At 39.9% G+C, this 22,857-nt stretch overlaps 1 protein-coding gene across 4 annotated transcripts in view; it reads left to right on the forward strand.

The window, feature by feature from the left end:
• The first annotated feature begins 4,942 nt into the window (after window positions 1–4,942).
• The window catches only part of ATRX (ATRX chromatin remodeler), an 89,735-nt gene continuing 71,820 nt past the window's right edge, over window positions 4,943–22,857 (forward strand). For 2 of the 4 annotated variants that reach the window (XM_076347421.1, XM_076347423.1), the window contains exons 1-3: window positions 4,943–5,109; window positions 17,839–17,951; window positions 21,139–21,194. In XM_076347421.1, coding sequence (XP_076203536.1) covers window positions 5,090–5,109; window positions 17,839–17,951; window positions 21,139–21,194 — 189 coding nt within the window. In that variant the 5' untranslated portion in view covers window positions 4,943–5,089. Of the gene's footprint in view, window positions 5,110–17,838; window positions 17,952–19,891; window positions 20,110–20,198; window positions 20,216–21,138; window positions 21,195–22,857 lie in introns of those variants that run through there. The other 2 variants (XM_076347422.1, XM_076347424.1) reach the window with 2 other exon arrangements.

The following is a 22,857-nucleotide window of genomic DNA, read 5'->3' on the forward strand; positions in this document are numbered from 1 at the left end:
AAACCTCTTTTCTTCCACTGTTGCTTCAATGTGTTAATAAAAATGTCTGTATATAGTAAATAACCTGAGTATGGCTGAGAAGACTGGAGTAGTAGCATATATGTGTTTATGTGGGAAATTACAGCCCAAAATACCAATACTAGAGATCTTCTCATGTAGCCAACTAATAGCATAAAGATTGCATGGTTTTTACTTGTCTTTGAGACAGTTGTCCTGAGGTGAAAATCTTGGAGTCCTAGACAGATCCACTAATAGCTTTTCTGGAGGTGGAATCTAGTTAGCGCTATAGACTTGCCTGGAACAACTCTGGACTGCTGTACCTGTTGCTTATTTTCCTGCCCTGTTGGTACCATGCTTCCAATAAACTTTCAGGTTGGTTGTACTTCAGTCATCAGCAGTGCAGGTGAAGGTGGCTTACAATCTCATTCTAAAGAAGAAATGTTTTTTCTTTAACTTTCAGACTTGTTTCTAATTTTTCTGACATGGTGCATATTTTATTCTCTCTCTCTAAAAAGCATCTAATTGTATATTAACTAACTTTAAACAGTTGCACATCACGCTGGTGGATGGTGGAGACGTTGGCCTTCCACTTAAGGTGGTATAGTTGTTGAGAGTTTGGGATTTTCCTCTTTTTCCATGCTGACATGTGAAATGAAAATAATGCTTACTTTTCCCAACAGTTTTTCTGCTCTCTAGGCTGAAACTGAAGCACGTGCAGGAGGGAACAAGTGTGATAGTGGAGCAAAAGAAGATCGAGTGCTTGCAAGGAACTGTAGCAGATTTAGAGAGCGTGCAATTCTAGAAAGATTTGACTTGTGCGGCAGTTGAGAGGTAATGGCCAGCTATAATTGGTACCCAAAGTGATTCTTCTGGACCATTGGCATGTGCATCTCACTAACTAGTTAGTATAATACAGTTCTGGAGCAGTAGAACAAATGTGGAAGAGGCAATGCATTTGAGAACTGGTATGCTAAAACTGGGAGTTTGAGGCCATCTCCTTTAGAAAGTGAGTCATTGGACAGCTCAGAAGTACCGTAAAAGCTTACCTTTAGAGACACTTATTATAACAAAAGGAGGAAATGGTATATTCTGTAGCTGAAAATGGACTGTGTGGTTTCGTTAACGTGGCTGGCCTCAAAGATTGCTGCTTTTTCTGCTTTTGAGAAGGGGCTGTGGTGTATTTAAAAATTGTTTTTTAATAATAGCTAGAAATAATTTAGGGAGGTCTCTGATGAGCTAAGCCCAAGGCAAGATAGTAAATCTAATTGGATTAATCTAGGTAATGGTTTGTGTTATCTACAATTTACTGGAAGCTCCTGTCTTCAAACCGTTTTAGTGTTCAGCACAGAACGTGCTTCTTAATGGTGGTGCCTAGTAGTCGTTCCTGCAGTTAAGACTTCAACAGAGGAGCTTCATAAGTGCATACTCTTCAGGGGCAGAACTGCTTAGTCCTCCCACAAGATGGAAAATGTGCTCAGCTCTGCATCTGCTGTGTATGGCTTGGTGCTTGTGCAAATAACCTTAATTAATCCCATGGCTGGTGATGTCCGTGTGGCTGAGGGTACATATGCAATCACATGATTAAGATACACATTCAGACATGAGGGTAAGAACAAGTTAAACCTTTTGGCAGGCAATGGGATAGCCATCAGTCGCTGGGGAATATGATGCGATCATGGCTGCCTAAAGACTTTAGGAGAAAAATGTAGATCTTTTATGGTCACAACAATTGGACATCTAACTAAATGTACAGCAAGGCTTATTCTGAGCCTTGTTAAAAAAGTGTAAAAGTAAGCATAACAGTAATTTTTGATTCCCAGTCTGTATTCCTGACAAATCAAAGTAGAAGTTCTAGAAGTACTGAAGAAAGGCAGTCGCTTAACTTTCTAAACATCTGGAACATCCAAAGAAAGTCAGGTGACTGAATTGCATATGCTTGTTTGGATATGCTGCCCATGACATCAGATTATGCTAGATCGTGGCATCTTGTAGCCAGGCTTTGTCAGGAGAAAAGAATGGTCTGTAGTATTCCTTTATGGTTTATTAGCAATGGTTTCTGATAGTGTGTTTTAAAAACTATCCAGTCTATAACAGAAAATCACTTATGCTGAAATCAGATTTTTTAAGAAGTTAAAATTTCAAAGTGTTTTCATCTGCTATAAGAAATTAATTCTCGCAAAGGATTTGGAAAAGTACTGGCACTTTGTTTCTGCATTGGACCTTGATGTTTACTGCTTTCTCACGCTGAAAAGGTTTAATTATCAAATACGAACCGCTACTCAACTGATTCCACACCACCACTTTGAACTTTATTAAGGGGAATAGAATAACAGCACAACAAAGAACAACCCAGGCTCTTGAGTAAGCAGTCATCTATTTTCAGTTTTTATTATCCTTCTTCTCTGACAAATAGAGAATAAGTTTCATTGCACATAATCTATTCCATTTAAAAGCTCAGATCTTGACCATTCCTATGAAATGAATTTAAGCATAGTGTTTTATTGTTCTGGATTAATTGTGCTACTTCTATCACAGATAATAATCTGAAAAAGTTGTATATGTAGTTTGTATTTCTAGGTCAGGAGCACATAAAGTTATTAAAATATTCTCTTGTCAATTGATAACTATACATGTCTTTCAGCCATTTTTCTTAAAAGTAGGCTAATGTCTACTTAAGAAAACTAATTACTATCATTATGAAAAAAAAATAATCAGTGTGATGAGACTCTACAGTGGCCCTTGGTTTGTCCTGCAAACTAAGCTCTGAATCCTCATTCTTGCAGGTATGGTGGAGCAGCCAGCAGTGTCTATTAGTAGAGCGCTGGGGGAAGGAAGGGGTCCTGTGTGCTGGGGCAACTTAACCATAGGTATGTTAGATGTGCAAAACGTTTCTCTACAGATGCACACAGTGTCTGTCCATACGCAGATTTCAGTGTGCTTCTACAATCTGGTTTTTGACAACCTCATGATAGTATCAGGTTTTGTCTTCTGGAGTAATTGCTGGGAGATGGAAATATTTCCACTCTTACTTTATCTTGACCTTTTCTCACAATAGCATTGCTTTTTCATGTGCAACTTTAGATTAAGTTATGAATTGGCAATTAAATTTGTTTTTTTTAAACTGCTTTCAAATACCTTCTTCCAACTCCCAAGGAAATAGTAAAAGAAAAAAATACTACAGAGTAAAAGGAATAAATACATCTATGTAGTTACTCTAAATCAGTAGGATATTAGTCCATAAAGCAGACTAAATCCCTCAAAGAGGAAAATAAATGTTTTGTGTTCTTATTTTAATCACACAATTGGAATACTAATGCAGAGCTAAGAATGCTTCTGGTTTAATTCATCTGTCTGGTGGCAAAAAAAATAGAATGGCTTTTTGCAATTTTTTAATGGAATTTGTAGCAGTCAGTTAACACGGATTTATTTTTTCCCTTCTAAAATTTAGCTAGAAGGCAGGTGATGCTTTGGTTTTTTCAAACTGTAGCAGTGACCATGAGATAGCATTTTGTTAACAAAGTTGTTAATAAATCTGCTGTTTGGTATAGCTAAAATTCAGCAAATATAGGATGCAGTTCTTGGGTAAAATGTTAAATTCCAAAGCAAATTATGTTTAGACCAGTTTGTAGAATTTCCCTGGGATGTGTAAGCTTGTATGTGCTGAAGTGCAAAAATGCTGTTTATTCTATTATCATTGCCTTTCAGAATGAAATAGATATTAAGGAGTAGTTATGCTTAAGATGACAAGGCTTTCACTTATGATTTTTTTTCTCGTATTTCACCCATTGCGTTATGAAACCAGGTGAGTTGGTACTCTTTTTTTTTTTTTTTTTTTTAGCTTCTGCAGAAAAATATTTTAATTTTCACAACTGGTTATTTTTATAATAAGTGAATAATACCTGTATCACTTGTTTCAAATTCTGTGTGGTACTGGACTTGGTTTTGGTGGTCAGTTCTGTTTTGGTCATGTGGGGAGATGGAAGTTGACATGAAAACCCCAGCCAGTGGAGTTCGGTAGCCTTCTCATGAAAGCATGTAACTTCTTTCCCTCCGAACAGGGATGTGTTCCAATCCTCTTCTTTTCATACAGATTTTAACATCTGACAGGAATGTAGAAGCTGCTAGTGCAAGCAGGGAAGATTATCTTGGCATACTTATGTGAAGCTGCCAATGATGTGTTTCCTTATCTAAAGAATTTTATGTTTAAAAAAAAAAAAAAAGTTCTAGCAAAGCTGGGCTTAAGTGAGGCTCGAGCTAGCAGTGTAACTTGGGTGCTGTTCAACAAGTTCAACCTCGATAATTCTCAATATAGCTTACATTATTCATATCTTGCTGTCTTTTTATTCTGTACTTGGGAAACTGTCTCCTCCAAAGCTTACTTCTGTGCTCATGTGCTGGTCTGCTTTGAGTTCGATGGGTGATCCCCGCAGAGGATTAGGGTCGTTCTGGTGCTGTTACCAGAGTTTGGCCGGCATCGCAGTGTTACTCTTCGTATGGCTGTTGTATTTAATTGCCGTGATTAACTCGATGTTGTTGAATCCAGGTTGCAGAACTGCCCAAAGCTGCAGTGTTCTGATGATGAAATGGGCGGCTGGGGTCGGGGTGAGACCTGACCCTCGCTGTTGCCGCTTGCTCCGTCTCCTGCCCGCACGCGATGTGTGTGCGCTTGGCTCCCGCCACAATGGCCGAGGCCATCGGGGCACCCATAGGCTGGAGCCCCCTACTGGGCAAAGTCGTCAATACACTTTGTTTTGAAATGATGTCACGGGACTTGGTGCGTGACGTCAGGCCCCTGCAGGTGATGTAACCCTCCATCCAGCCAATCAGAGCGGGGAAGGTTGGGACGGTGACGTGAACGACCCTAGCAACAGGCCCCGTCGGAGCCGCCCAATTAGAAAATCGCTGGGGGCGGCAAGGAGCCAATGGGAGTCGGCGAAGGAGGAAGGCGGCAGGAGGCAGGTCTCCCTCAGCCTCCCTCTGATAAGATGGCGGCGGAGCTTGCGATGGTGGCAATAACGGCTTTGTCTCCTTTCAGCGCCTGAGCCCGGTTCCGGCCTGGCCGGCCGCACCGAGCAGCGGCAGCGGAGACATGACCGCAGAGCCCGTGAGGTACGGCCCGGAGCCCGCCCCTGCCGGGCGGCGGGGGGACCCGCCGCCGCTGCTGGCGGGCGGCCTTCGCGGCTGCACCGCCCGGCCCGGCCCGCGGCCCCGCGGCGGGGGTGGGGCGGGGACGGGCCCGGGGCGGCGGGCGCTGACGGAGGTCGGGCGGGAGGCGGGATGGCGGCGGCAGGCCGAGTGGGTAGCGCAGGGGGAGGGGACGGCGGCCGGGCGCAGCCGGGCGGCGGGCGCTCGTCTCGTGCGGCCCGGCGCTTGACCAGCGGCGGCACGCACTCCCCTCTTCCCCGGGCACGGCGGGGTCGGGCCCGGCCCCGGGCTCAGGCCCGAGCGGCGGGTAGGGCTGGGCTGGGTAGGGCTGTCCCGTCCCGTTTCGGCGGGAAGGCCTGGAGGTGCGGAGCCGCCATCGCCCCCCGCCGTCGGCCGCCGTGCCCCCGCCGCTGGGTGCCGCGGGGATGTGCCCTCGGTTTGTCCGCCCCCGCCCCACGTGCTTGTGCTGTAGTAAATTCCTTCCTGTCCCGCTGATTCCCCCCGTGAAGGATCTGTTTTCATGCTGGTTTACAAACATCTCCCTCTACCCTTGAAGAGCTGTCTCCTACCGTGTTCGTTATTCAGAACGGCCCCTGTTTTGCTGCGTAAAGTAAGCGAGCTGACAAAAAAACAAGTCAGTGTTAAGAAAGACGCCATGTTAAACTATTAATAAATAGTTGGCTTTGTATGCTTTCAGTTTATCGGTATCTCAAGGGGTCTGATCAACACAGTCCGTCACCCACAAATATTCCAAATGCCTAAGGCAGTAGATAAACAATAAAGTATTGTCACTTGACCCTCATGAATGTTGCATGTATCTTCAAAAATCAAACAGCGTTGAGAAAGGGAAGCATCACGCTGTCTGAAGTACTGGGCCTTGGATAAAGTTTTTTCTGTGGTCATATTTGTGTATCTTCACCACTTAGTTTTAGACTTATTTTGAGCAGTTAATAACTACTATTTAATTTTCAGCCAAAAGTTAAAGGGATGGTAGCTTTCCTCCTCTTGTGTATGGCTTGATTTTTAAAGCCTTAACATTTCTGAGGAAGTAGCTTCTAACAAAAAGATTATCATCGGTACTGATGTTGATCACATGCTGGATGTAAGTCATGAGTATTGCAAATATACATTATTTGATGCATGACTTCACAACAGTTAGCAGTTTCTGCATATGTTTTCTTCCTTATTTTGTAGGATAGGGATTGTCCATCTCTTCCCCCTTTCTCTTTCTCACTCCCGCTTTCTCCCCTCTGTGTTCTTAAAGTACTTTGACAGCTTAAACCACTTTTGTGTTGGATCAATTATTTCGTGTGTAGACTGAAATACTAATAAGGGGCTTTCTCCTTTTTTTTCCCCAATCCCTGAAAAATCAAGGGTAGCGTTTGATTTTTTTTTTTTTTGTATAGCAAAAAGGTCTGGCTTACTAATATTTATTGACTGTTTTACAGTTATAATCAGTATTACATATTCTGAAAAATGCTCTTCCATTTGGACCACTCTGCTTTTTATTTTACTATGACTGTTGTATTTTGTTCCCTGTTTTCCCATATTCTGCTTTGTCTTTCTTTGAACCACCTGTTCCTGGTCTACATTAGGAAGGTTTTGTACTTAACCCTTTCCATGTTCTTACGTTGTCATTAGTGCAACAGTTAGTGTTACTACTAAGGGGCTGCTTTAGTGGGTGCTTCAGTAGAAGAGGACACAGAAGCTAATACACTTGCCGTGCAATTTTTCAGATTACCTGCAGGCAGAAAGGTAAATTGGATTATTTCAGATTATTTGCAATCTTGAAGATCAAAAAGTATGGACAAAATAGATTTGAGATTGTATGTAGCCTTTGGGTTGGATCTGTCCCGCATAATAAGCAGGCCCTGTGACAAACTACTTTTAAGTAGATGGACATAACATTTTTTTTGGTGCTCCAAACTTTTCTTCTGTTGATGTTCTCATTCAGTCTAAATGTTTTTTATAATTCTCATCCCATAGAGCTCATCCTGAGTTTGTTTTTATTTTACAAGAACGGTTCCATGCCAGGAAACTAGGCATGACAGTGTAGGGTACCATGGTTTCAGGGTTATAAGCTGATGAACACGTTGCATGGGCTTTTTCTTGTTTTCTGTCAATTCAAGTTCTACTTAAAATTGGAGTTGGAGAGAGTGAGAGGGAAAAGAAACACACGCAGGCTCTCTATCTTTTGTTCCCATTTCCCACAAGTCCTGTTGGCCTGTCAGCTGCCTGCATTTCTGTCACCCTGCGCAGTCACCGTACACATTCATTTCATTTTCTGCTATCTGCAGTTCAGCTCATGTAAGACCTGTACAGAAATAAAGCTAGGAGATTGTTGTCAGAATTCTTTGGAAGATACACAAACAATAGAACTTTGATGGAAAATCTTTTCCCAGCACTTCTGCAAGATAGACTTAGAGTCTATCTTGTTTAAAAGGAAAGTAATCAATCAATACTAGTCTGCTGGCTATGAAGTTTTAAACTTTTGTTATAAGGAATACTTTTATTTAATATTAAGATTAAAAACCTAGGAGTCTCCCATGTCCAGGTTGAGAAGTTTGGAATGCTGAAAAACACGATGAAAACTGGACTAACTTGCTAAGAAACTTAAAAAAAAAAAAAAAAAAAATGCTGCCTCTGTAAATGTTTATAAAGATTGCTCTACAACTTTTGCCCAAAAAACTTAATTTTTTTTTTTTTTTTTAAGTGGAGGAATCTTTGTCATAGTGACCTAACCTGTTCCTACCAGTCAGTTCATACATAGTACAAAATAAACACAACAATAGAAGACGACGACAAGTTTTTAATCTTATTCAGTTGAACCATCTGGTAGTCAATGTAGTGATACTAGATTTGTTTAAGTTGGGAAAATAAGCTTAATTTTTTTTTTTAATGATTCAGGCTTTTCAACTTTCAGTATGATATTTTGATAACGGTCTTAATATTTTTGTTAAATTTTCTGCATTTTTGAGTCACTTGGATTTCTTTGTTCTGAGTGACATTATAGGGTTGTTTGAGGCATGTTAGTTAATGCCACAATAACCTAATTGGAAATAAGTCAATAGCAATCTTCCATATTCTCTGAAGGTACAGTGTAAGTTAGCTGTCTTTCACACGGTCATGTGGAATGGGCATAAGCAGACTCTTTGACTCTTCCCCCAAGAAGAGCAAAACTTCAGGCTGGCTGACGTCTTCTGTGCCAGATGTGCCCCAGAGCCAATATGTTTGCACTAATTAAATGAAATTCTTTAAGAGAAGAACTTACTGCAGTGACTTCATTATTTCTGTTTTAGTACAATACTGTCTCTGTTAGGGTTTTATAAACTTTGTGTCAGGGTCTCTGTAGGGCTTAAATGAAGGTATCTTGATTTTCTATGAAATAATTCGGTGTGACAAAGGGATGTATAATACAAATTTTGCAGTAGGATGGCCTTAACATTGTGGAAACTTGAAATTCTCAGTTCCATTACAGATGAGCACTTGCACACTCTGCTTGAGGGGAGGAAAAGTTAGTGCTTTTTATGTGGATATACCTCACCAAAAGAAAATATCAAAAATAATACTAAAATGTGCTGTGTTCACCATAAAAACAAATGCCTGCAGTCTATGACAAAGTACTTTTTAAGATTGGATCGCTAGATGTGTCTTTTATAAACAGGAAAGCCTAAGGATACTTCCGAACCTTGTGAAACCACATTTCATATCACTGGAGCTCAGCTTGTGCCTGCAGGTGATTTGGAGACATGAATCAGTTCATGGATAGGTCAGTGGCAAGTTGTTCCAGTGGTGAGTCAGGAGGGGAAAGAAGAAATTGCAGAAATTCAGTGGCAAATATAATGGAAGGTTTTATATTGACTTTAAAAGGTGGTAGGTGAAGTGCCCTGATTTACTAAAGAAAGAGTATAAAGCTTTCATAATTTGTTAAAACATCTAGCCACCAGGCAGTTGTCGTTCAGGATGGATGATGGATTGAGTGATGTTGATTTTGTTGATTTTTTTCCTTTTTTTTCTTTCTTTATAAAAGGAGTGAAACCTTGAAAAAATCAGGAACTTGATTACACAGCTTGTTGACCAGTGTCAACTTTAGTGCTATTTAGGCAGTTTATTTGCAAGTCTGAAAGCTGCACAGTTGTAGAAATTTCTGTCTTAGTAGGTCCAACTGTAGGTCTTAATAGGTTCACCTGTAGAAGCCTTGTTGGGCAGATATATCTGTCATGTAAAGCAAAACAAAAAAAATTAATAAATTCAGGACTGACAGTGGGGCAAACTGAGGTAACTTTCATCTTGTCAAATAAAAAACTACGCTTTAGATGGGCTACAACCCTTAAAACCTGTAGCAAACCTGTTTGGGAATATCTGGGAGACCTGAAGGGACGCGCTGTAATTCCTAGACAGAGTTTGTAATGAATGATGTCTTGTTGAGAATCTGTGATAAACTCTAGGACGCAGAAGGCGAATGAAGCAAAAGCGAAGGCAGTTTTAGAGTTAGAAGGGCGTGATGCTATTGGATATGGAGCCCTTCTTTCCTTTTAAACCAAGCATGTTTAAGCTTTTTAAATACAACTTTCTGTTTTGTATGTGTTATATGCTAGTTTGAGCTTCCTTTCCTGAATTAATATAGTAAGGTATTCAGTTTGCCATGATTTTTGTCTCATAAAGGTGAAAATGCGGTATTGAGATTTTCAAGTGGTTGACTTCAGTCAGTCTTTTGCAGCTTGCAGATTATTTTGCTATTGAAATTACAGACTTCTGTGTGGCATTCAAGCCAACCTAACAATGAGATTGTTTGTCTTAGCTTTTTTTTTTCCTTTTTTTTTTTTTTTTTTTTTAAGCTCCTGTTAAAGAGACAGGTTAAAAAACAAAGAATTTTTCACTTTTTAGTGAAGCATGGTAACTCTCGGCCAAATCCTGATATGGCTGTTTGGATACCATCTCAACAAAAAGAAATTGTGTAATCTTCCTTGAACAGAATAAAGGGTCTCTTAGTGACTTTGAACCATCGCTTTCTCATTCCCCTTGTGTGTCTGGATGAAAATTATGTTTACTTGTTTGAACCTGTTATGCTGTACTTAAGCTCCAAAGTTACTTCATCCACATCATCGAGTGTCTTCAACTGTACTAGGTATCACTTGATTAAGCCTCTGTGGATTTAAAGTCAGTTCTAAACAAAGCAAAAGAGTGAATCTGTGTTAACGAAGTCTTAAGCATAGAATCTCCGAGTTTGATGAAGTGATAGATGCCTGCATCTCTTTTCAGTCAGAGCTTCGGTATTCAGGTGCTTTCTGACTGTATCTGATTTAGTAAGTTTAACGTGGTACAATTCCGTCTAAACACAAGAGAACTTTTTTACTGTGAGAATGGTCAAACACTGGAACAGGTCATCCAGAGAGATTGTGGAGCCTCCATCTGTGGAGGTACTCAGAACCTGACTGGACATATTTCTGGGTGACCTCCTGTAGCTGTCTCTGCTCTGGGGGGTTGGACTAAGCGAACTCCAGAGGTCCCTTCCAACCTAAATGATTCTGTGATTCTTGGTGTCATTTACTTGACCAACTTAGTTTTGCTGCTGTGTGATAGTTCAAGCTCCATACTTTAAGATGGATCAGCTTCTGTGCGTAGGTCAAAACAAATACTTTTACTGAAGTGGAGGAGAAAGGCGAGAACTGAGAGTGTGGGTGGCATCAGGTGTGTGTGTTGGGGCATGAGGGTTTGCATCCTTTGGCAGTAGAACTGGTTCATGCCAACTTGAAGAGATTGTGTGAATCCTGATTGTAAAGCCTCACTTGTTTTGGCGTAATTGGTATATTGGTATAAATAAGTAACAAAATATTAATCTGATTTAGGCTATATCATATCATGTTGCTTTGCCCTTGGAAAACCATTGTTGAGTTAAAAAACAACCACTAGGATGGAAGTGCTCTGTTTCCCCGCCTTTATAAAACCGTATTCTTTTACTTGTTCAACTGATATAATGATAGGCTGATTTTATTTTCTGGTTATGTATTTTCTTCTGAGAGAAGTAGGTTTCTTAGGATATTGCAGGTGTGTTCACTCCTTTTCTGATTAGGGATAAGAAAATAAACAACTTTTATTGTAGGTTTTATCATCTTTCACTCTTTCCATCAGTCTTAAGCTATTTCATTCATCTGTGTTCAGACACATTATTGACATGTTTCGTATGAAACGACTATGTAGGCTCTGCCCTTGTAACTGAAATCTTTGAATTGGGTTAAGTCTAACACTTTTCCTTCTCATCAGGAAAAACTATGAAGATTTGCAGGTGACAGAATACTGGCCTGATTATATCAAGGCTTGGGTAGTATAAAAGGAATTACACAATTTTTTTTTGGTGGGGGAAAGGATGCCTAGTACCAATTTTGAAATTGTATGTTTAATTAAATTACATCAATTTCAGCTTTATTTACTATAAAACAGTAATTTTAAAAGATGATCGTGTTTGTAGCACACTAGACATAGAAATGCTTTGGAAAAGTATGTTCTGATCTTCTTCGGAACTTTGGGTGCATCCGTATTAGCATCTGAATTAAGAAGTGCATTTTTGAAAAAAGTCTCCAGATTGTCCTTGCTTATTCAGTTTTGTTGATAATGCAGGGGGGGCTTGGAGTGCACAAACTGGATTCCTTCTGGGTAGAACTAAATCTGAAGATGTGCTTCAGCATTCGATGCTCCAACTGCTAGTGCTTGTTCAGTCTGCAGAACCAGGCTACGCCTAGTTTGAATTACTGAAACGTATGTAGCATGGATATTGGGTCATCAGCACCAAACTTTCCTGTGTTGCAATGTAGATATAGTCAGTTCTTTCCCTTCCTCTTCCCACTGTCTTAATTAAAATATTCAGACTTTTGCTGTGGGTTGTTGCATTTCTGTCATTCACGTAGGGATACAGTCTGAAGCAGAGGATGGTAGTCTACAGACCAGCTGTTTAAAAGCGCATCTGGTTTTACGTTTCTTTAATTTTTTTTTTTCCTAAGGATTATCTAGTTTTGTCTGCTTAATACTTGTTGTTCTGCAGTATTTCAACTTCAAAAGTGAAAAATTATTGGGAGTTAACTTGAAGCAACTGTAAAGATGAATTTAAAAAACTTGTGCCCTTGAACTATTTTACAAGCTTAAACATAGAAAAATTTTAGACAAGTGTTGAACTTAAGGAAGGTGAGTACTTAAGACAGGAAAAATTTTGCGAAAGCATATTTGTCAACATTGAGATAGATGAAAAGCTGGAAAGCACTCCTGTCTCACTGACTTTCAGGAGGCATGAGAAATTCAGATGAGGGGCACTTACTTAGACTAAAAGTTGGTAAGATCCTGTGGAAGAATGAGAAATTAATTTGTTTAAAGAAAATAACAGTTCTAAAACTGTTCTTCCAGATGTTGACAATAACTGGGACATTCCTTACCTACATTTTTGAAGTGTCTGAAGTAGGTGGATAGAAACTGAGTGCAGTAGCAAGGTTTTTCCAGTGCAGTTTCACAGTATAATCCAATGTGACCTGGGTTTGCTGCTGAAATGGGCAGTCCTGCTCTTTCCCCTGCCCTGGCTATGAATTTTCAGCACCTCACCTGTCATCAGAGAGAATGATCACATGAATGTGTGGCAAGTTGAATCCAAATGAAAATTGTTCCTTAAAATTTTATTTGTCCAAGGTGATTTGACTCACTTTGCGGAAGCATGACCATTAGCTAACACAAGTGATGAAGTACTGTGGTGGGTTGACCCTGGCTGGACACCAGGTGCCCACCAAGCCGCTTTATCACTCACCTCCTCGACTGAACAGGGAGAGAAAAATACGATGAAAGGCTCGTGGGTCGAGATAAGGACAGGGAGATCACTCACCCATTACCGTCATGGGCGAAACAGGCGTGACTCGGAGAAATTAATTTAATTTATTACCAATCAAATCAGAGTAGGGTAAAGAGAAATAAGACCAAATCTTAAAAACACCCTCCCTTCACCTCTCCCCTCTTCCTGGGCTCAACCTCACTCCTGATTTCTCTACCTCCTCCCCCTGAGTGGCGCAGGGGGACGGGGAATGGGGGTTGCAGTCAGTTCATCACATGTTGTCTCTGCTGCTCCTTCCTCCTCACACTCTTCCCCTGCTCCAGTGTGGGGTCCCTCCCACGGGAGACAGTCCTCCACAAACTTCTCCAATGTGAGTCCTTCCCACGGGCTGCAGTTCTTGATGAACTGTTCCAGCATGGGTCCTTCCCACGGGGTGCAGTCCTTCAGGAACGGGTGGCTCCAGTGCGGGCTCTCCACAGGGTCACAGCCTCCTTTGGGCACATCCACCTGTTCTGGTGTAGCGTCCTCCACAGGCTGCAGGTAGGTATCTGCTCCACTGTGGACCTCCATGGGCTGCAGGGGGAGAGCCTGCCTCACCATTGTCTTCACCACGGGCTGCAGGGGAATCTCTGCTCTGGTGGCTGGAGCACCTCCTCCCCCTCTTCCTTCGCTGCCCTTGGTGTCTGCAGAGCTGTTCCTCTCACATATTCTCACTCTTCTCTCCCAGCTGCTGTTGCGCAGCTGTTTTTTCCCCTTCTGAAATATGTTATCCCAGAGGTGCTACCACTGTTGCTGATGGGCCCAGCTTTGGCCAGCGGCGGGTCCGTCTTGGAGCCGGCTGGCACTGGCTCTATCGGACATGGGGGAAGCTTCTAGCAGCTTCTCACAGAAGCCACCCCTGCAGCCCCCCCACTACCAAAACCTTGCCATGCAAACCCAATACAGGTAAGCACATACAAGGGGACAGCAGTCAACAGCCAGGTTGAGTTAAGTATGTTGTGTCTAGATTAGGACAGCACCTGTCCCTTCATTTTCTTCTTATATATTCTATTGATTTGTAGAATCATTTAGCCTAATACGTGGTTTTCCTAATACGTACTCTTTTTTATCCTAGTAAGGGCCAGGCGTTTACTGTTTAAGATTACAGCACTTGCTCTGAATTTAGGTAAGAAATGGTATTCTTATAAGATAGGTAGTTTCCCAAGGTCACAAATCAGGTTCATGGCCAAACCAATAATAGTAGGACACCTTTCATTCCTGTTTTAATTAGGCTAAACAGTGTTGAAATAGCTCTAGACTGATGGTGAAGCCATTTGCTTAGAACATGCAAGCCTGAAAACACTAGTAAATAGTGTAGAGACTGTTGCTATATAGTAGAGGGAGACTGCTTGCTTCACTTAGTGCTTCTGAAATGGTTCTAAATTTTTAGGCTCCTATGTTTTTTAAAAAAAACACATATTTTAAAGGTTGTGATCAATTTAATAATGGATGGGTCTATTAATATATTACAAAGAATAAGGATTTTGCAGTAGAAGTTCTAAAAAAGATCATAGATAAAATATTCTCAACTATAAATGCATGTCGTAAAATTGCTTTTGTACAAAAACAGGTAAAGCATTGCCCTAAATTAAAATTTCTTTGTGGTGAGGTATAGGAAGTATAACACCTTTACTTACATTTCATAGAATCATAGAATGGTTTGGGTTGGAAGGGACCATAAAAATCATCCTAGTTCCAACCCCCCTGCCATGGGCAGGGACATCTTCCACTAGACCAGGTTGCTCAAAGCCCTGTCCAACCTGGCCTTGAACACTTCTAGGGAGGGGGCATCCACAGCTTCTCTGGGCAATCTGTGCCAGTGCCTCACTACCCTCATAGTGAAGAATTTCTTCCTTACCTCTAATTTAAATCTACCCTCTTTTAGTTTAAAGCCATTCCCCATTCCCCCTTGTCCTATTGCAACAGGCCCTGCTAAAAAGTCTGTCCCCATCTTTCTTATAAGCCCCCTTTAAGTACTGGAAGGCTGCAGTAAGGTCTCCCCGAAGCCTTCTCCTCTCCAGGCTGAACAACCCCAACTCTCTCAGCCTTTCCTTGTAGGAGAGGTGTTCCATCCCTCTGATCGTTTTTGTGGCCCTCCTCTGGACCCGCTCCAACAGGTCCATGTCTTCCCTGTGCTGAGGGCTCTAGAGCTGGACGCAGTGCTCCAGGGGGGGTCTCACCAGAGCGGAGTAGAGGGGCAGAATCCCCTCCCTCGACCTGCTGGCCACGCTGCTTTGGATGCAGCCCAGGATACGACTGGCCTTCTGGGCTGCGAGCGCACATTGCCGGCTCATGTCCAGCTTTTCATCCACCAGTACCTCCAAGTCCTTCTCCTCAGGGCTGCCCTCAGTCCATTCTCCGCCCAGCCTGTATTTGTGCTTGGGATTGCCCCGACCCATGTGCAGGACCTTGCACTTGGCCTTGTTGAACTTCGAGGTTTGCATGGGCCCACCTCTCAAGCCTGTCAAGGTCCCTATTCCGTAATACAGGCTTATGGTACAAAATGTTGAATAATCAAGAGGAAAAGCAGGTTGAGAAGACTTTGTAGTATTAGTTTGTGGATTTTTTTTTTTGGTTGTTTGTCAGCATGAACATTTTGCTCTGAAAATGATAATTTATGGCTAGTTAGGATAAGAGTTAATAAATGGTAGTAGATAGCGTACCAAGTGTTAGTCACAAACACACATGCATACTATTCTGAACTTGTTTTCTATTGAGAACAATAATGTTATAACTCATCTGTAGTTCCCATTTTCTTTTCTAAAATGCTGTTACCAAAACAAGTTATTTATAAACTAAATGAGCAGAATTCCACATGTGGGGTTTTTTGTTTTTGTTTTTACTACCCAAAATGTACTTTTTTGTGGCCTTTCTAAATGTGCATTAGTTCTTCAGACCATCTGGAATGGATATAAAATCTTCTTATGTACTTTTACTGTCAAATAATTCTGAACAACTCTTTAATTTTTTTTTAACTTAATGTGACTAAATTGTCATTAAATCTCCTTTTTAAAGTAGAGCATGCAATCTGTTAAAACTGAAGTGTACCATTATCATCTTCTGTAATGTTTTCCAAGTATGCCCTCCATCCATGACAAAAAGGGATGCCCAAGTTTAGGGACTGGCAGTTGTGTAGCAGCATGAGTCCAGTAATTAGAGGGAAAGACTTTTAGACAGATTGAGAGAAAAATTTTAAGATACACTTGAGAGTAAAATAGGCTTTGTTACACTCTTTCAAAGTTGCTCAAGTGAGTGATGGTATGTATGTAGTCTCAAAAGAAAAGTGTCCTTTACTCATGCAGAAAATCTTCCCATTACAAAATGCTGTTTTGTTTTATTTTGAGTACTTCAGAAGATTTAAAGAAATTACAGGTGTTTTTTTTTTTAAATGGATGTTTTATGCTGCTTTATATGGGGTTATTTTCACTGGTTTAAATAGTCATTTGCATTAATGTGATGATATCCTTTCACTCATTGCTCAAGAGAGCGCTCACCTGCATGTCCTTCTTAGAAAACAAGTGATTTTTTTTTTTTTTAGCAATAACAGTTAAATTGAAAGTCAGAAGTTAATAAATTCATGTGTTCAGAGAAATAGTAGAGATGGTAAAGGTGAGTGGATTGAGCTTCTGAAAAATATTCAAAAGTTCCTACAACCCGTAAAACAGGGACAGAAAATCTTCTTCGTGCTATCAGAAGACTATTTTGAAACTAATGGGGAGAAAAAAAGTGAAAAGGATGGAAGCCTGTATCCTTTAACTGGGTTAGCTTATGAAGGGGGTAGTGTAGTTCAGCAGTTTGAAAGCCTGTATCTAGTAGCAGGTAAGGTGTGATGACTCAGGCATGTCAGCTGGCAGATTTGAGAGGACTGATAGCATCCAGGAGGGAAGCAGTGACGAACAGCTGAGAGTGGTAACTGTCGATACAGGGGGGTCTGAACGGGTGACTGCCCTTGGTCTCAGCGTGCTTGCAGCTAGAAAAAGGCACTCGTCTCAGGAAATTGTAGAAGCTTTGGGAGGAGAAAATCTGAAATAAACAGCGTAAAATGAGAGGGGAATAACATGTAGATTATGAAGTGGTATAGCTTTTTAACAAAAAGCATAGGATAAAGGTGTTGCCTTTTTACTGTAATGAGCATATATACAAGACTAACAGTTCCTGATGTCTGAAACTGCCTAGTGAAAATTCCCAGGGTAATATTTTTTTATAAATTAATTATGGCTACTCATACAAACAGATCAAGAAACTATCTGATCCTACATGGTTGTTTTTTGACAAAATTAACACAGGATGCACAGTGTATATGTACATGGCTGATTTAATACAAGCTTTGCATAAGCATGTAGATCTGTCACACTCAATCGACCTGTTTGTTTCTAAGGTTATAGGTGAAATTTTGCTATTATTTCTAGTGTTTTATATCCCCAAAGGTTACATTTTTGGTAATAAAATTTCATTATTTTTACCTGTTCAGCCTCTGACAAAGTAGAATCTTAAATTAATTTTTCACTACCTTCATGTCATAGCAGCATTACCACTCAGACTTTCTTGAATTTTGTAAATAATTTTAAACAGTAAAACCTATTTAAAATGGCTTTTTATTATTACTGTTAACAGAGTCCTTAGTGCTTTTTTGTCAATAAGGCTGCACCTGTTATTTTACTTGGGGTTTAACAAAATTGTATGGTTTTTATTTACTTTCATATTCTCTTGCAGAAGCAAATATTTAAGCAATAACTGAGTTTCTTTTGTAGGTGTGTATTAATTGAGATTAAAAATAATTTCTTTCAAGCTTGCTAAATTAGAGTGAGATGTATAGGTAACGTCAAGTTTTACCTGTATTTTAACAGTGAGAGCAAGTTGAATACATTGGTGCAGAAACTTCATGACTTCTTGGCTCACTCATCGGAAGAATCTGAGGACGCAAACTTTCCTCCAGCATTATCTAAAAACAAAACCATAAGTAAAAAGACATTTTATGTTTTTATTTTTAATGTATATATGATTCTGAAGTTAAATAACTTTGTGTTGTTGTTTCACTATATCGCACTTCACTAGGGCAATTATGCAAAGTCCTAATGAGACTTTTAAGTGGTGATATCTTAATAAATATACACTGGGCCTTTGATACAATATTTCTTTCAGTTCTGAATCTTTTCCAAATGTGAAAAAAAGCTAATCCTACTGGTAATTTACCTTCTAGGAAACATGAGATGGCAAACATGCATGTATTTGGTGTGGTAGGGGTTCCTTGTTCAGTTTTCCTGAATGTGTAAGTGCAGTATCTTGTTTTTTCTGCTGAAGTAAAGCTTTTGCAGTCCTTGTAGTTATGGAAGAAGTTCTGGAGATTATGCTTTAATGATTATTTGAAAAAGATTTCTACATGTAATCTGGAAACATTTGAAAACAAAATAATACTTCTGAAAAATGTGGAGTCTACACTAGGTCAAATTTGGTATTAGAAATTTTTACTTCCAAGTTAGAAGTAGGTAACAAATTTTAAACACTTTGTTTTGATTACAGTCATAAAAAGTGAAATTATTTCGTAACAGTACTGAATAAAATTTGTTTCCAAATTTAACTAGGTTAAATCTGTTTCCTAGTTTAACTAGGACTGGATACAGGTGCAAAACCTTTCAGTCTCTACTGTTTAATGAGCTAAAAGTTGTGCTGAAGTGATAGAGTGCAGGAGAATGAGAGTGTGTTGGCTGTGTTACAGAGTTTTTATTTTCAAACTCCTGTTGTCCCAAGTAATAAACTTACATGGGTTTTCTGGTGTGCAGTTACTATTTTTTAATGTTTTGTCTTGAGAGAGAGTCTGCTGCCATGTGGTGCTCACCTCCTTGTGTCAGCATCAAACTGAACTGTTAACATAGGAAAAAGAAATTATTCATGTTATACTTCACCAGAATAATAAACTAAACTGTGATGCAGATGCATCTCAAAGTGAAATTTTGCTGAGGAGCATACTGGGGAAAAAGAAATCTTTTCCCTTTATCCTGTGTAGTTACGAAGTAGAATTTGGCTCCTTGCCTTAAAGTACAGATTTACTTTGGAACAGGAGTACACTCACTAATTAATAGCAGACATGTTTCAGTGTTGGTTTTGATATCTCGGATTTTATTTCTTGAAAAAAAAATATATTAAAGTTGAAAAGTCAATAATTAAACACTTAAATATTAGGAAATGCCAGAATTAACTGTGCAAATTTACTTCCCCTCCCAACTTTCTGTGCATAATGACAGTGTCTTTAGCAACTGTGCTATTTTTTTTTTTATTTTAATCCACAGAATGCTCATTCAGTGTACAAGTGATAGACATGATTAGGGCCAAATCAGGTTTATATAGTAATGGAACTCGTTTTGTTCCAGCATTTGGAGGATACGTGAACTACTAGGTAGAGTGTTGTGAGGAGGGAGATGATGATGAAGATGGTTAAGTGTGGCTCAGGAGAGTTGGAACATGTCCCTTCCACACACACAGGTCAATTAAAATATGAAGCAGTTGCTTGCTGAGCGCTTCCATCTTGTGCACTGCTGAGGAGCTGAATTGTACCATAATGCTTATGCGTTAGGAATGATAAGTAAAGTGAAATTGCACTGGCAACTTTCATTCTGGCTTTTCTTAATTGTTGAGTTCTTGATTTTACAGCCTTAATGATGTTTCTTTATCCTCTCTGCATTTGGATCGGATGTCTCCCTCCTCTACATTGCGCGGGTGCTAGCAGGAGAATCACTGAGAGCGTAGGAGAGACAGACTTCCTGCTGTCGTTTCAAGTGACCAGCCCCTGCCCTGGAGCAGCAGTCACAGGCCTGCGCTCTCATAGCCCTGAAGTGGATGGAGCATGTGCAGTTGGGTCAGCACTAGGAGCTGTGTGGGGATGCAGCGTGCTCGGTCATTCTATGGGGATGGCACACGTACAGTCCAGTCACACGTAGAAACTGACAATGCAGCACGTTCAGTTGCGTTTGGGAATAGCGCCTGTGCAGTCTGGTTAGCAGTCTGAATGCAGAATCTACAGAGATTGTAGCTGACAGAATCAAAGAAATCTCTACCGAGCATGTACGAACTGATATTTTCCATGGATTTATCATTTGGGCAAAATTGGTCAAGAGTAGAAGGTGGGTAGCGTCTGGTCTCCAGAAGAAATGTCACCCTTCTTCCAAATTTCAGGTTCCTTCCTCAGAATGGGGGAATGCCTCTAATATTCCAGAGAAGAAATTTCAGGTACTTAAAAGGGCCAAAAACTTTGTTTCCATTTTTTATTCCCCCCTACCTTAGCCTCACATGCAGAAAAGGCTGGATAATTTTGGCTGAAATTTACCCAGAGAATTCAGCCTAGGTCAAATATCCACCATTAAATTTTCTAATCAAAGTGATTTAATTTTTTTTTGAAGTGTAAAAGAAAATTGTTTGTTTTTCCCAAAACTGAAGTGAAAGGATATAGTAAGTTGCAGTGCTAGCAGTCTTATGTTAAAATCACAAATGGTTGTGATACGTAGCCTGTAATTATACTGCCACTTCACTTGCATGTTTCTCAGTAGTGCAGCTATTCAAATACTGCTATTACTAAGCCTTTTGAGCAACTTCATACAAGTATCATAGAATCACTGAACTTAAAACTTTCCCTTCCGTTACCTGGACTGGTGGATGGAACAGATACTAATAGGTTGCATGTCTTTAGGTTTTATATTCCACAGTTCCCAAGATCGAGAAATGGGAATTCTCTATCATACCCTGTATCAAATGGGATTTTTGTCTGTGGTTCCATGATCCCAGATTTAATATTGTGTTTTTAATGTCAAGATGTGTAAGAGAAAATACTTAGAAGTAACTTCTTAGAGATTAAAAAAATGCACTATGTTACTTCTGCATATACAGTTGCACTTTCATTTCTTCAGTATTTCTTCACCAATGGGAAGGCTGTCTTTCAGCCTATCGGCAACTTAACTGAAAGTAATTTCTAAATGATTTCTGTAAAACTTAGGCCGTACAGTGGATTGTGTTTTGTTGTGCAACAGATTGTCTCTGAAAGTCACACAGTCATCTTTATTCATGCTGGTGAAACATAAACAATGCTATGATGTATAATGTGAAGAACTTTTAATATTTCTTGCCTTTCAGTGGGTTCCTTTAACTTCTCTCCATAGGTAAAAGTAGAGAACCTAAAAGTAGTCCAGCTTCAATGGAGAACAATAGAGAAGAGGTAGGAATAAAAATGCTTTTGAATTTTAGTTGCATGACTGGTGCAGAATGGCTAGTATAGGAAATGCTGAGTTCACTTTGTTGCTTTTACAATAAATACTTAAAGAATATTGTCAGCACCATGCAGTAGAAGTCATCATATCTGCTGAATAGAAACATTACCTGTAAAATATTTTAAAATAAATTTAAAATTAAATTTTAAATTTTGAATGATACTTTGATTTAGGCATATGTAAGTAATCCTGTTTCCCCCCCCCCTCTTTATTTCTAAATTATTGAAACTATTCTATGATTCTATGAAATACACAAATTTACTTGGACAACTTCATTGTCTTTCTGATGCACAAGAATTCCTGGCAAAAATGTCTCTAACACAGTTTAGAGAGTTAGGTTTTACGTACCTGAGGTATGCAAATGCATTTTTGTTAAGAAATGCAAAGTGTTGTTAATTGATTCAGATTGAGTATATTGCAAAGTGAGTTTTTGTTTTTCAGGAATTCTGGTTAATATTCTTTTACCCTTATTCTGTTCTTTGGCTTATGTGTAAACAGGTTCTTATTTTGGGTTTAAAAGAATTGGTCTCTACCTCATATTTACACTTACACCTTGTTACTTGGATAACAGGTACTTAGTTATCCTTTTAAGCAAATATGCTTCCTTTTTTAAAAAAGAAAAAAAGATGGAGAGACAGGGTCTTTATTAAACATGAGCAGATTTCTTGTATGTGGTGTGTTGTATACATCAAAGACATTTTTCATGTGGTATGTCTTACTAATATCTACTCTCCTGTTGGAAACATTCTAGTTGACAATATGTTAATATGTAGAGAAAGCACAAGTGCTAGTGTCTTGCTTTAGTTTGTCTTTATTGCAGTAAATTCAGGTATGTATTTGATACTGCCCAAACCTAGTTATGATACACGTGCACAAACCTCTGAAAAATCAGTTTTCCTGTAAAGACAGCCAGCCCTTTCTGGCATAAGAGCCAGATAACAAGTGTCTGCGTTCTGCTGGCAATTCTTGGGTGCGTACTAGTGATAGCTCCCTGCTGCCAGCCTTCGAGAACCCTCCTTATTCTGTATGTCAGAAAAGATGATGGTTTCTTCACACACTGTGAAAAACATTTGTAGACCTGCATAAGCTACTGCAGCACTAAGTGCTGTGAGGAATCCTGGTGAATTGTAAAAAGGTGAAAATGCACGGCAGGTGGGTATGTGTGAGTCAGGCCATTCTTCCATGGGCTAACCATGCAAGTTAACATTGCAGTGAAGACACACAGAGCAGGAGGCCCCAGAACTGTTCATGATTAGGACCGACCAGTGATCATGAGCCATTCTTAGTCCCGTCTCCAGAAAGCTGAGAGAACTTTTCAGCAGGTCGTGCAAGTTGAGAATTGCAAGGAGAGCGTTTCCTCAATTTCATGAAGATGTCGGTGCTTGACATACGTGCAGTGTTTCTCTCTGAATGTCTCGACTTACAACAGTGTCCTCTCTTAATTTCTTTTAAGATATATGCGTAGGGATGTTAGCATTAATGACTTAGCTTAGAGTTTGGTGACACCTATTTTTAAATGTTTTTAAAAGAATAATGACTTCTTGGAGTCTTACTACTGATTTGAAACTCTATAGAGGTAATTTAACTGAACTGGCATGACTACTGAAATTG

The sequence above is a fragment of the Aptenodytes patagonicus genome, chromosome 9 (genome assembly GCF_965638725.1).
Source record: "Aptenodytes patagonicus chromosome 9, bAptPat1.pri.cur, whole genome shotgun sequence".
Taxonomy (NCBI): Eukaryota; Metazoa; Chordata; class Aves; order Sphenisciformes; family Spheniscidae; genus Aptenodytes; species Aptenodytes patagonicus.